The sequence below is a fragment of the Miniopterus schreibersii genome (genome assembly GCF_964146895.1).
Source record: "Miniopterus schreibersii genome assembly, chromosome: 1".
NCBI lineage: Eukaryota > Metazoa > Chordata > Mammalia > Chiroptera > Miniopteridae > Miniopterus > Miniopterus schreibersii.
Window position 1 is genome coordinate 74,091,138 of NC_138101.1, and position 13,581 is coordinate 74,104,718.

The window sequence follows — 13,581 nt, forward strand, 5'->3', positions numbered from 1 at the left end:
TAAAGTCAATAATAATAAAAAAAGAAATATTACTTTGCTAACTGCTTTATGTACATTATTTAATCCTTAGAGTAACCCTCTGAAGAATTTAAATTTGTCGTCATTTTACTGATGGAAATACTGATGCTTAAAGAGGTCAAGGGGTACCAAAGGGGGACCGTGGCAGTGCTGGAATTTGAACCCAGGATCTGAATATCATGATCTCTGTTTATCCTATGACCTAAAACTCATAGGAAAACCCAAACCATTGCTGTACCTTATGTTTTTCAAGGAGTAGCCTGGCTATGCTGATGTGCCCACACTGAATCGCATCCATAAAGGGTGTGAGGCCACACTTGTCTCTGCAGTCGGGTTCATATTGACACCTAGAGCCCAAACCCAAAATAAGAGCTGAGAAAAGCCATTGCTTCAAACCTAATGGACAGTTGACTCCTGACCACCTGCAGATGACATGGCCTACAAATGATCTGTGAAAATCTACAGCACTCTCCCTCTTTTCCCCATCTCAATATCAGAACTTAGCTCTTCAACAGTATGTCAATTTCCCCCAGCAAATCTGCTTCTCCTCTAACTTTTGTCATTCCATATTATGGACTGTCATCTCTCCAACTTCTCATGCCAGAGCTCTGAAGTCACCCCTTAGTCTTCATAACTGATCTATTATCAAAACCTCTCAATTCTGCATTCAAAAATTTTTATCTTTCTCTCTATCTCTGCTTTCATCCCTTAGGACTGAGTCAATAGACAATAGCCTCTTAACCTTGGCTTCTGCCTTTCTAATCCATTCTCACAGCTACCAGAATAATCTTTTCACCATGCAAATTGGGTATGGCTGCTCCTGTTAAAAACCTTTAAAACTATGTACTTCCCAAAAACAAAGCACAAAATCTGGAACCTCAGCATGACCTCTAGTGGTCAAGATAGTGTGGCACAAACTTACCTCTCCAAGTTTCTCTCGCCTACATACCCACCTCTCTGTGCTTACCACAACCTACCTTCTTCATGGCTGTCCTTTCTTCTAAGTTCTGCTTATTTCCTGGTACTACCTGTCCTATCATCTTCTTAATCCCACCTCCCACCTACCCTATCTTCTTCTCAGTCCTAACCTTCTTCCGTTCCTACCTTCCTCACTATCCTACCTGCCCCACTGTCTTCCTGGTCCTGCCTTCTTCTCGTCTTTTCTTCTTCTCCATCCCACCTCCCCTTTTTCCATTCCTACCCTCAACTTCATTGTCCTATCTTCTGTCTCACCATCCACCAGTCCAATCATCTTCTGTTCCTACCTTCTTCATGATCCTACTTATCTTTCTTCTCTGTCCTCCCTCCCTCCTGTCCTACCTTTTCATGGTCCTGCCCTTTTCTCTGCTCTTTCATTTGCCCAGCTCTTTGCTGTCTCTGCACTTGCTTATTCCCTCTGCTTAGAACATTATTTGTCCGTTCTTCACTTGGAAAACTCCAAACTCATCCTTCAAATCACAGCTTCAATGTGACTTCACAGAGTCCTGTCTCCTCTCCTGCATCAATAGTACCTTTGCTTCCACATGCCATTGTATACTTTTTCTTTTAGTATTACAGGTTTCCCGGCTGTCTGAAAATAGACCATTCCTATGGAATCTTTTATTAGCCAAAATGGTGTAAAGCCATGAGTATCTCTGGCTTCCAGAGTTTGTGTTACCTATGCCACTTCACTTTTATGAAAGACCTACATTACTACAGTAAGAGCTTTTCTTGTAAAAGTGAAAACCCTCTTCAGATTTCTTTTGGTTAGTGAAAAAAGCTACTAATATAGGTCTTATGTAGAGGCAAAGTGGGATAATGGGAACTTTCAGAAAGCAGGGGCCCAGCAGGGCGTGGCTCAGCGGTTGAGCGTCGACCTAGGATCCAGGCGATCAGGGTTCGATTCTCGGTCAGGGCACATGCCCGGGTTGAGGGCTTGCAGCCGATCAATGACTCTCTCATCATTGATGTTTCTATCTCTCTCTCCCTTTCCTTTCCTCTCTCTGAAATCAATAAAGATATATTTAAAAAAAAGAAGAAGAAAAAAAAGAAAAGAAAGCAGGGATATGTGTATTACAATTTACAATTTTATGGTATTTATTTCTATGATTGTCTATACTTGGCTTCCACACTAGCCTACAGGCTGTTAGGGAAAGGACTGTGTTTGTTTTGCTTACCACCCAGCACCTAACACATAAAAGGTGCTTAAAAAATGTTTATTCGCCCGGCTGGGCATGGCTCAGCAGTTGAGCATCTACCTATGATCTAGGAGATTGCAGTTTGATTCCTGATCAGGGCACATGCCCAGGTTGTGGGCTCGATCCCCAGTTGGGGGCATGTGGGAGGCAGCCAATCGATGACTCTCTCATCATTGATGTTTCTATCTCTCTCTCTTCCTCTCCCTTCCTCTCTTTGAAATCAATCAATAAATATATATATATATATATATATATATATATTTTTTTTTTTTTTAAAGTTTGTTCAATGAATGAATATTTAGAAATTTGCAGACAACTAAGTATGTTCCAATTTGCAGCAGGCAAGCCCTAGACATAAGCAATGCTTTCAAGGCACTGCATTAAGTCTTCCTTTCCTCTTACTATGCATTGTCTCCTCAGGTAATCTCTTCCACTCATACATTCAATCATCATTTCTATGCTGATGAGGCCATTTGTATCTCAGCCCATACCTGTCCGTTGGGCTTCATATCCGTGTCTCTAACTGCCCCCTTGATATCTTTGTTTGGATATCTCACAGGTACATGCAACTCAATGTGTCCCAAACTGAAACTGTCTTCTTTTCTCATAAAACCTGCTCCTCTGCCACTGTTCTCTACCTCAGCGAATGGCACCAGTACCACCACCAGTTGCTTAAGTGAGAAACCTGACAGTCCCTGACTTTTCCTTCTCCCTCACTCCCTTTATTGAATTATTCACCTAGATCTATTGATTCTACTTAAGTAGCTCCATCTCTTTTTCTTTATCCCTACAGTCAGCTTCTTGGTCCGGCTACCATGGTTTCTCTCCTGTTTAAGTACAATAGTCTCCCAACAGCCTTCATAGCACCCACTCTTGCTCCTCTCCAATCCATTCGCTAATCTGCACCTGAGGATCGTTGAAAAACGCAAAATTTTTATTCCACCCCCCTGCTTAAAACCCTTCAGTGGCATCTTATATGCTTCCAACTTAAAATCCTTCCGATGGTCTACAATGTCCCACCTGATCAAAACCTGGCCTCCCTCTCCCAGCCTCACCCAGCACCATTCTCCCCTCATTATAGGCTTCAGCACATACCGGGTTTCTTTCAGTTTCTTACATGCACTATGCTTTTCCCAGGCTGAGCATTCCTGAGTACTGCTTCCTCTGTAGGGAATGCCTCCGTCTCCCACTCTCAGCCTCCTTCAGGTAACAGTTTAAATATCACTAGGGCTGAGGTTCCTTACTCCTAGGTCAAGGTGGGTCTTCCAGTCACATGCTCCTGTAGGGATCTTGCAATTCCTTGTAACGGACACCAGATTCGCACTACTTGTGCAGTGTCTGTGAGTTCCATGAGAGGGAAACCACACTGTCTCGTTTCTATTGTAGCCCCTTGCATCAGGTAAAATTCATAATAGGCACTGAATAAATAGATGATATTTGCTGAATGAACAGATGAATGATTTTCTCTCATGTTTGTAAGCTATTTTTGTTTTATGTTTTCTGAGTTATCTGCTTATGTCCTTTGTTTATTTCTCTTTTGGTACCTTAGTTGCTCTCTGAACAATTTGTTTGAGCTCTTTATGTAGCATTAACATTAACTGTCATAATTAGCAAATATCTTCCACAATTTGCTGTTTTGTTCTTACCTCTGAAGAAGCACCTTTACTGCCTCTAAACAGCCATGCATTGCTAGGAGAAGAGAGTTGAGAATTAGAGCTTTTAGGTGCACATATAAAACACTTCTTTCCTCCTGGCACCGGTCTCTGTCCCATCTTTTCAGCTATGACTTACAGGAAGGAGTAATTAAATTAGGTACAATAAAAATTTAGTTGGATAACTGCTAAAGAATGACATTTTTACTGAACAAGTCCATAGCCAAAACTGATTATCTTATCTTTATGAGAGCTTTTATGGCAAATTTTCAACCCTAAACTATCTCCTCACTTTTGTGTTGGGCCAGTCAGTTTTTGCCCAGAAAATGTAAAACATTTTAAGAGTAATCCGTGACAAAAAACCCAGTAATTTGTTTCTCCTACTGAAAATAACTATAGTCAATAATAAAGCTTTTTGACAATCTGTGTACCACCACTTTGCATAAATGACTGGGAGAGTAGAGGAGCCAGTCAAACAATTTGTGAGCAGAGAAACGTTTCCTACACACTTGCAAAAGAACTCCTTGGTCCTTACCTGCCCACTGTGGCTAGAAAAATTATATGCATATTTTCTAAGCTATATTATGTCACAGGTATTGATTTTTAGAGAAATTAAAAGCCCTGTGTTCTAATTCAATGAACTCTCTGGAAGGCTAAAGATTACTTTCTAATTTTCTTGATCTGGACTCTAGAGCTCATTAATATCCATTTCACCTTATGCCACAGAACTTTTGCTTGTTACTTCCCTTCCTCTCTCTGAAATCAATAAAGATATATTAAATAAATAATCTACAGATAATTCAAAATTTAAAATAATTACTCAAAATAAAAGCTGTACCCCAAATTTATATTTGACATTATCATTAGATAAGTCAAATACACTCAGGTATTTAATTATAAGCACCTATATTTATTTAAATAGATATCGCTGTGGTAGGTATTGCTGAGTCATATTTTAAAAACCTCTTTTCCTCCTGCCTTTAATAATAAAAACAATATAAAAATAATCATAAAAATAGCAGCAGGTAGTTCCATGCTCACGTGCCAAGCACTGTGCTATGGGGTTTAAATACACTGGGCTTCTTAAATCCTATAACAACCTTGTGATATGAACATCATTATCATCATTATCTTGCTGTTGAGGAAATTTGCTCAAGAGACTAAGCTCCTTGCCCAAGATCCAAGACTTAGTGAGGAACAGAACCAGCTTGCCATCTAACTAGCTGGGGAGAGTACAACTGATATTTATGAAAAGTGAACTAATGCAAGAAAGAAGAGCATGTTAAGTGCCAAGTGGCATTAGCTTTAGAAACTAAGTGTATGCCAAAATACCCAAAACTGCACTTATTCCCTAACCTCTATTTTTCAAAACCCCCCAACTCGATGACATTCTGCAGTGTTGGGAGGAGTAGGCTGTATAGCCATGCTTGCATCTTCACAGAGCTCTGGGCCATACCTGCCGTGTGCAGAGGAGTTCTGCTAATTTTGCTCTCTGTCTTCCAGGCATCTGGGCAAACAGTGAGCAAGTACTGGAGGACTGAAGGGTCACCTTCTCGGCTAGCAATGTGGAAGCTGTTCCAACCATCTTTGTTCTTCAGAAGTGGGTTTGCACCATGTTCCACCAGGTCCTGGATCACCTTGAGATTCTTCCTCGTGCAAGCCATCATCAGAGGAGTCCTAAGGCCAAACAGGACAAGCTGTTGGAAGGGCAGTTGAGACAATACAAGTTTGCGACCAGCTCTTTAGAAAAATGCACATCCTTGGCAGAGGTGGAAAACTTAGAGGACTCAGGGATCTGGGAAGCAGAAAAACTGGCAACTTCTCTGCCTGCCCTTAGGACTCTGGGTGAAGTAACAAGAGGAAAATGATTGTGATATAGGTTCAGCTACAGGAGGGGTATACTGAGGAGGCAAAACTGCTTCTGAGCTAGTTTATAGTATGACACTGAATTGGAACAGAACTAATCCAAACCATAAAGTTTGTTCTGAAGAATACTGTATAAGAGGTACTCTGCTGGACTTACCCCTTTACTTCAGCCAGAAACCACTTATTATATTGTGCTAAAAAGAAGTTTAAAAAGAGCATTTGACACAGCATCTAACCCTGAGAAGCATACATTGGTGAAGCAAATGAAACAGTGTGATTACAGTAAGTTTCTGAACTGAACCTGTGTCCACAACTATATGAGAGTGAACTACATTAATATCAAGACAGGTGGCTCTGGCCTTCCTCTTCTGCCACATAAATGATTTGAGGTAAGTCATTTCACTTCCATGAGCTTCTGGGTTTTTGTCTGCAAAACAAGGGAGCTATGATTTCTGAAAAGCAGGGACAGGTCTTGTTTACCTCCTCATTCCCAGGGTCAGAACCCATGTCTGGCACACAGTGGGAGCTCACTACACTTGAATGATCTCTAAGGTCTCATCTAAGATTTTTCTTCTAAGGTTGCTATACTTCGTGTGTGTGTGTGTGTGTGTGTGTGTGTGTGTGTGAGGGGGGTAATGTAGTAATGAATGAGAAATTAAGAGGGAAACATCCAGATAAATGAAGGCTGGGATCTTCAAAAAGTGCTTCACAAACAGAATGAATCTTGAGCAAGGCAGGATGACTGGAAAAGCAGGTAAGGTATTTCAGAAAGCCCAAAAAAATGAGAACAGGCAAAAATGTCTCACCTCTGATTATACACATCCCAAATACATAATCAAATGAACCTCATCCTTTTAGTGTTGTTGTTTTTTTTTTGGAAGCTGTTTCCTTTTCTGCAGAATTGCTCTGAGGAATATATGCGGTCTATGCCTCTTGGAACTGTCTTCAGATCAACTGCCCAGCAGCACAAGAAAATCACTCTTGTGCTTAGTCACAGCCAAAGTGCAACCCTCAAAACACAACCAGGCCTACTCCCCTCCCCAGTAGGCAAAATGCACGTTACTGTCTATGGCTGCCTGCTGTGTTTATTTGTATCACATCAGGAATTACTTGTAGGCAAGAACTTCATTATGTCATGAATCTTGCAACGTTCATAACTTCTAAGGAGCCAGACACAGTGAGTACTGCAAACGATATCGGTCTAACAAAATGCAATTAATTGGTTTGTGTGACGGTAAAGGTGAATATCTTGACTGTGGAGGTGTTTACTCAAGGCTACACATGATAAAAACATGGACAGCACCACATACACACAAGTGTATGTATAAAGTGACTGGTGAAATGTGAATAAATATATTGATTGTAGCAATGTCAATTGCTTAGTTCTGTTATTGTAATGTAACTTATAAGATGTTAACTTTGGGGCAGCCTGGAGAAAGGTACATGGAACTTCCCTGAACATTTCTTTGTAACTTCTGTGAACCTACAGCTATTTAAAAATAAAAAGTTAAATCAGTGCCTTTGGTGAAGTAATCATTTATCTAGATGTCCCCAGAAGAACTTGGTATCCTGGGGCTCCTGTTACACAGGGTGGGGCAAAAGTAGATTTACAGTTGGGAGTATGTGAAACAGTTTATTCTTGTAATACTGCTTATTAATTATTGTAATATTTTCTATACAAACAACGGTAAACCTATTTTTGCCCCACTCTGTATGTAGTAAAGACAACTCATTGCTTGATATTATTCTGTTTTATCATACTCTGTACTGTTCTCTGCTTTATAAAGGGAAGCAACTGCCTGGACCAAAGAGTTGACTCTCAAGCATAGGTAGGTTACAATGTGCCCTAATGGGGAAGGTTGAGAGACTATGCTATAGAGGCAGGCCGAGTACATGGGAATCTACTATTCTGCGTAAAAGGGGGTTAAGGGTGTCTTTCTGGAACGCCTGCCACCTACCAGTCAGCCTTCTTCAGGCAGTCAGCCACGGCTCCTCGGCCCAGCAGGTACCGCACGCAGTCCCGGTGACCCATGGAGGCAGCTTCGTGCAGAGGCCGCTTGTAGTCTCGGTTGGTGGCCTCAAGGTCCATGTCCCAGGCCTCGGCGAGATAGGCCAGGATGTCCCGACGTCCGTGGCGGGCAGCGCAGTGTAGCAAGGTGTCCCCAGCCGGCCCCGGGAAGCCAGCGCGCCCCGCTCGCTGCAGTTCCTCCCGCAGGGCGCACAGTCGGCCTTCTTGCACCAGCCTGAAGAGCCGTCTTGGGTCCCCGGGATCCGCCATGGTCACCGCGGCCAGGCGAGGCGTCCGAGTTCCCAGCCCCCCGTACGCAGAGTGGACGTACTGCCCGCCAGCTAGGTGGCCGCGCTTCCCTACGCCTGGTGGTTAGCGCCCGGCAAACAACTTGCCTTGCGAACGCGCGCTCCAGATGTGGGCGTAACCGAATTTAAAGACGCGCGGCTCGTGCGGAGGCTGCCGCCTGCACGCAGTTCATTTTGGGAGAAACGGCTGAGAGAGGCGCGTGCGGGCTGGCGTCCCCTGGGGCCTGCGCCCACTCTGAGCCCCAGCAGGACCCGCCCGGGCTCTGAGCCGCCGCCAGGGGAGGAGGTCAGCGTGGTGACTCCAGGCACGACTGAAGCCCGCTCGATGGCAGCTCCGCTCCCACGAGACACCGGTGAAGGAGCCCGCCGCGAGCCGCCACCCGTACGCTTTACCACAGCCACTCCTTCACCCAATCGTAGGCAGCCTCCGCCCCACCGCGGCCGCTCCACGGGTCCCCGAGAGCTCCGCGGAACTCTGGGAAAGATTTCGCCGGCTTTCTCAAGCTAGCGGAAGGACGGGCGTGGAGAGGTCGCGAACCTTGGGCACGCCCCCTCCGCGCGCACGTTCCGATTGGCCGCGAGGGAAATCCATCAGCCCCGGCGGCGGGCTCTTCCCGGGGCTGCGGCGGCGCGGAGCTGTCAGAGGAAGTCCAAGGCCCGCTCAGACTAGCAGGGACTCCGGAACTGGGAGGCCGGGCAGCCGGGGTCTCGAGGCGACGGAGGCGGCTGGAGCCCCGGTTCGGAGCGCCATAGTGCGTGAGGCTGCGGACGTGGCAGGGAGCTCAGGCGGGGCTCCGCGCTGTGAACACTTAACCTTTTGGGGTCCTGAGCTGGGGTCTGGTCTGTCGGGGAGCGGGGTGGGCCTGCGGGGGCAAAGGGGTGGACGCCGGGCCTGAGCTGTCCTCGGTGGGTGAGCTGCAGAGGCGCGGCGGGGCTTGCACGTGGGAGGCGGAGGGGCGCCCCTACACTGCGTCCTTGCCCCCGGGAGGTGAGGAGCTCGGGAAGTGGGGAGCTCGTCATTTCTCGGTGGTTGTGGGAATCACGGGGGACGTGGCCTTAGCTGCGGACAAGCCAGCATTCCTTTTCTACTCTGGTGTTTTGACCTTGGGCGAGTCATTTTAGTGCGTTCTTTTGCCTCTTTCATTTGTAGCCTCCCTCCCCCTTACCTGATATTAAGGAAAATTGAGGTGGTGTGGGAAGGCCTTGATCTTGTGGAGGATGCCTAGAGATCTGAGCAAGGGATATGGGTGATGGAAGGGATTTGAGTAGATGTTGAGTCCTTTAGAGATAAAACGGGAGTTGCTACTATTTGCCAAACCTAGAAACAATTCTACTTTGCATATTATATTGCGCTTTGTGGTTTACAGAGCACTTTAGTTATGTAATCCTCAATCAACTCTGTAAGGCATCATTCATTACAGGTGGAGAAATTGAGGCCTAAAGAAGTTAGTGATTTTGCCACTAGAAGTATAAATAATAAAGTCCATGGAAGGAAGGATGGTAGCACCTAGTGAGTCTGCCAGTTCCTGGCCCTGTGTTAAAATAAATTAAGGGAGATAAAATGAAAAAAAGACCTCTGGTATGGGCCTATGAAAACAAGCCCATTTTACCAGTGAGCGTATTAAGTTTGTTTAATTTACTGAGCAGTATGACAAGAACTAAGTCCAGTATCAACTTTGCCAAAGTGTTTTGTTCCATTGTGTCTTGTCACTTCAAAAAACAGGAAGGCATAAAAGTGGTTTGAAATGTATGAAGTTTTAGAACATGCCAAGCATTGTTCCTTCTGCTGCTGTTGGAATCAATGCAAATGGAAGTTAAGGCATCTGTTAGTACCACACTTTTTGCTACTGATGCTCCCTCCAATCCTAATTACAGATCACCCTACCTTCTCTTGCCTTATGCTTCTAGTTTCCCTGTTTTTAAAAACAAAATTGGAATATATTGGTTGCACAATAAGACACTCTTTTAAGTCCAGGTGATTGGTTACTTAACAGGTGTCAGATGGAACTCTGTCTCTTTTGTCTTTTTTGGAAACTTATGTTGAATTGTATTCCCCCTTTAGATAACTAGATGATAATGTATGTGGATCTGTCCACAGCCCCTGTGATTTTCTGGATCAAAAGCTTGGTATACAGGAAACTTAACGGATGGAGCTATTCTGGGGTCTTGCTGGTTTTCTAGTTGGGCTGCCTATTTCTTTTGTGCAGGCTTTTGGAGTTTGTGGTCTGGTCTTTACTGTCTCGTTTTGTATGTAGTCACTTTGGCATTGTGATTTGCTCCCTCTCTGTCTTTTTTCCTTTCTCCTGCGTTATATTTGGTGGTTATTTAGCGTTCAGCAGTGATCATTGATGTCATGATCATTTGACATGTTTTGTGATCTTTGAGTGTGTGAGCACCAAACTATTGGTATTGGACTTAGAGCTCTAATTTCAGATCTGTTGCCACCATCTTTTCTCTGGTTATTATATCCCTCTGTCCTCCCTGGGCTGATTTTTATTTGAAGATTGAATTTGGTTCTTTCTTTGGCCTTCTGGCCGTGGAACCATCTACCTCTAGAAGTATCTTACCAAAGCACCTCAATTCTTATGTCTCAACTCATTCACATGCCTTTTGAGGACCAGTCTTATATTTCACAGTACCTCCTGGAGCTTTACCTGGCATTCCACAGATAACTTTAAAACAAAACAAACAACTGTTTTCAAAACTGAACATTTTCATCCTGCCCTCACTCCTGAAAAAAGTGATTAAAAGAAAAACAATATTTCTCCTTTATTCCTTAATGTGGTTAATGATATTTTTACAGAAAATGTTCATTTTCTTTGTCCTTTCTTTTTCATCTTTCTTTTCCAGTCTTGTTAGAAAAGACTTGTTGATCTTCACTTTCCCCTGCTCCCTATGTCTGCTGCGCTCAGGCCTTTACCAACCCCCACTTTGGTTAGTAAAGTCACATTCTGCCTTGTTTTCCAGACAGTGATTACCCTACCTCCAGAGTTACTGTTCTAAACATGTAAATTTGATTGTGCATTGACCCTGCTTGAAAGCTAGGTGATTCTCTGAATTGCTACCTGATAATGTCCAATTTCCTTAGCATTATATGTATTTAAGGACCTTTTATAGTCTGTGCCTCCAACTTCCTTTTCCAGTTTTGTTCCCCATTCGTGAACCTCTTGTACTAATGAAACCCAACTTCCCGCCACACCAATGCTGTGCTGTCTCTGTGTTTTTGCACATATTGTTTCTTTTGCCATACTGAATCCTGTTCATATTTTTAAGCTGAGCTCTTTGTAAAGCCTTTTCAGCTTTCCTAACTGTCCACTTTTCTTTACTTCTATAGCACTTCATGTGTTCATTTGTGCGGAACTTATATTGCCTTATGTATAGTAATTTGTGTTTGTTTTGGTAGCTGCCTTATAGGCTGGCTAAGTCTTACTCATTTTTGTATCTTCAGTGTCTAAAATAACATTTGACATCAGAGATGCCAAGAGAAGAGGTACTCATGGTGTTTATAATGCATTTTGGACATAGCAGATACTTAAAAATGGTTGTACAATGAATTGACAGTGGAAAAGGCTTTCAAATATATAAAAATATGTCCTAATCTGTAAAAAAATGATTTTATTGTTTTTCCTTTTCTTTTTTAAAAAATCATTTCTTCTTTTCCTTGTGAGAAACATACATAGAGAAAAACTCCCTCCATCCTAATTTGCAATATTAAGTGAACGCGTCTCCAAGGGAGAAGCAGGTGTTTGCAGGATGTGAGAGAAGCTAAGGATGATTGAGCTTGGAACCTAGATCTTTTGGGTGTGTAGAGAAGTAGGCTGTGGTGCTGGGAAGGACCTGGCTTTGCATCAAGAGTGAGTAGTCGTGAAGGAGCTAGCTCTGTAGTGTTTTCTTTCTGCATATGTTTCTTTTAGAACTAACGAGGACACAATATTTTGAAGTTTTTCCATTTTGAGTCTGCAATATTTAGTGATATTTTCCCTGTAGTTATGTTATCCATATATTTGCTTGTTATCAAATTGTTGGTTATGACAATGCACAGTGGCTAAAAAATAGTGACATAGAAATTAAACCTGAGGTTTTTAGAAACTGCTCTAAAGCTTTCCTGGACATGGAAGGGTGAATGTTAAAGCAGAAAGAACACTGGACTTGGGGTGTCAGAAGACCTAAATTCCATCACCTGCAAGCTGTGTTGTGACTTCAAGCAAGTCTTCTCTGAGCCCCAGTTTAATCATGGCACAGTCGTAGGATTTTGTGAAGATCAGATGAGAGTATGTGAAAGAACTTCAAAAGCTAAGAAGCACTTAGGAGCTGTAAGATAGTAGAAGGTTTCGAAGACAACCTACACTTCTTTAGAGGGAAGTGTTGTAGCTATGCAGTTGTTCATTTATTCTGCAGTTGTTCATGGAGCAATATTGCAAATGGGTGCTGGGGCTGAGTTTGTTCCTCGTACTTCCTTCCCGCCAGACTAGAGATATTTCAGTCCAAGGCTGGAAGACATGTCAGTACACCCTTACACAAACAATTGTTAATACTGCAATAATAAAATATACTCCAGTAATAATCATTTGTATATGACACATATTAAACACATAGTTATACAAATAACTATGACAAGTATCTCAGAGACCTGTGGGGTGGTTTCATTATGGCAGAGTTCTCATGGCTGGAATGAATTTTTTCTACTATATTGGAGTTGAGGAATAACACCGCTAACTGTGTTTAAATTATGCTCTTAGATCTCAGAGGTGGCATCTTAACTTGTGAAGTACTTGAATCCTTGTCATAATGAGCTACATTGCAGTGCATCTCTGATGTCTCCATAGGAAACATAAAAGGGAAAGTGTCTACTTATTGATCTTCACAGAGTCCCTCAGAGAAAAGTAAGAGGCTTGTGAGGAACTAACAAGATGAGGTTAGGGACTCAGTAAGTTGTCTAGATTAGAAAACTGCCCTCTATGTTTCTTTTTATGCAGGGGTGGGAAACGTCCAGTCTGTGGGCCATATATAGCCTTCAAAATCATTTGATCTGGCCCTGGCAAGGCAACCTCCAGCAGGACTCAAAATTCAATAAATCTAGGAGCCTTTTTCATTGCTAATTTTTAAGTTGATAATTTTGTATGACCCTTGAATGATGTTATAAATATCCAGATGGCCCTTGGCGGAAAAAAGGATCCCCACCCCTGTTTTCATGGGTAGTCTCTCCAGTCAGGTACCTTGCACTAGAGTTACCTTGATTTTTAAAAAATAGTAGTCATCTCCTCCAGGAAGTGTAGGTACTTACTATCTTCATCTTGTTCATTTAGGTCTGTAACCTGTAAGTTTTAGAGTACTTTTTGTTATAATTACGGATTAGTAAAGGAAAGGGAAGAAAGGAAATTATTTGTTATCAATTACAAATGATCCTGGGATGATTAGGGTAAGCTTGGCTATAGTAACAGATGCAAACATGTAATGACCTCACAATCAGAGTTCATTTCTCAATCCTATAACAATATAAGGTGTATCCAGGGTGCTGGAGAGAGAAAGGGGATAGTTGTGGGGAAGGAATG

At 43.0% G+C, this 13,581-nt stretch overlaps 2 protein-coding genes across 7 annotated transcripts in view; one reads left to right on the forward strand and one right to left on the reverse strand.

The window, feature by feature from the left end:
• The window catches only part of ANKRD16 (ankyrin repeat domain 16), a 53,004-nt gene extending 44,474 nt beyond the window's left edge, over window positions 1–8,530 (reverse strand). For 4 of the 5 annotated variants that reach the window (XR_013997868.1, XR_013997869.1, XR_013997870.1 and 1 more), the window contains exons 1-4: window positions 7,672–8,507; window positions 5,304–5,524; window positions 3,842–3,884; window positions 257–365 (exon numbers count right to left, since the gene is read on the reverse strand). Coding sequence is in view for 2 of the 5 variants with exons in the window: in XM_081124077.1 (XP_080980203.1) it covers window positions 257–365; window positions 3,842–3,884; window positions 5,304–5,524; window positions 7,672–7,991 (693 nt within the window). In the remaining 3 variants the exon portion in view is untranslated. Of the gene's footprint in view, window positions 1–256; window positions 366–3,841; window positions 3,885–5,303; window positions 5,525–7,671 lie in introns of all 5 variants that reach the window. The other variant, XM_081124076.1, reaches the window with a different exon arrangement.
• A 115-nt stretch (window positions 8,531–8,645) lies between these two features.
• Window positions 8,646–13,581, forward strand: part of FBH1 (F-box DNA helicase 1) — a 42,398-nt gene continuing 37,462 nt past the window's right edge. The window contains exon 1 of one of the 2 annotated variants that reach the window (XM_081158265.1): window positions 8,646–8,781. In XM_081158265.1, the coding sequence (XP_081014391.1) occupies window position 8,781 (1 nt within the window). In that variant the 5' untranslated portion in view covers window positions 8,646–8,780. The remainder of the gene's footprint in view (window positions 8,782–13,581) is intronic. The other variant, XM_081158264.1, reaches the window with a different exon arrangement.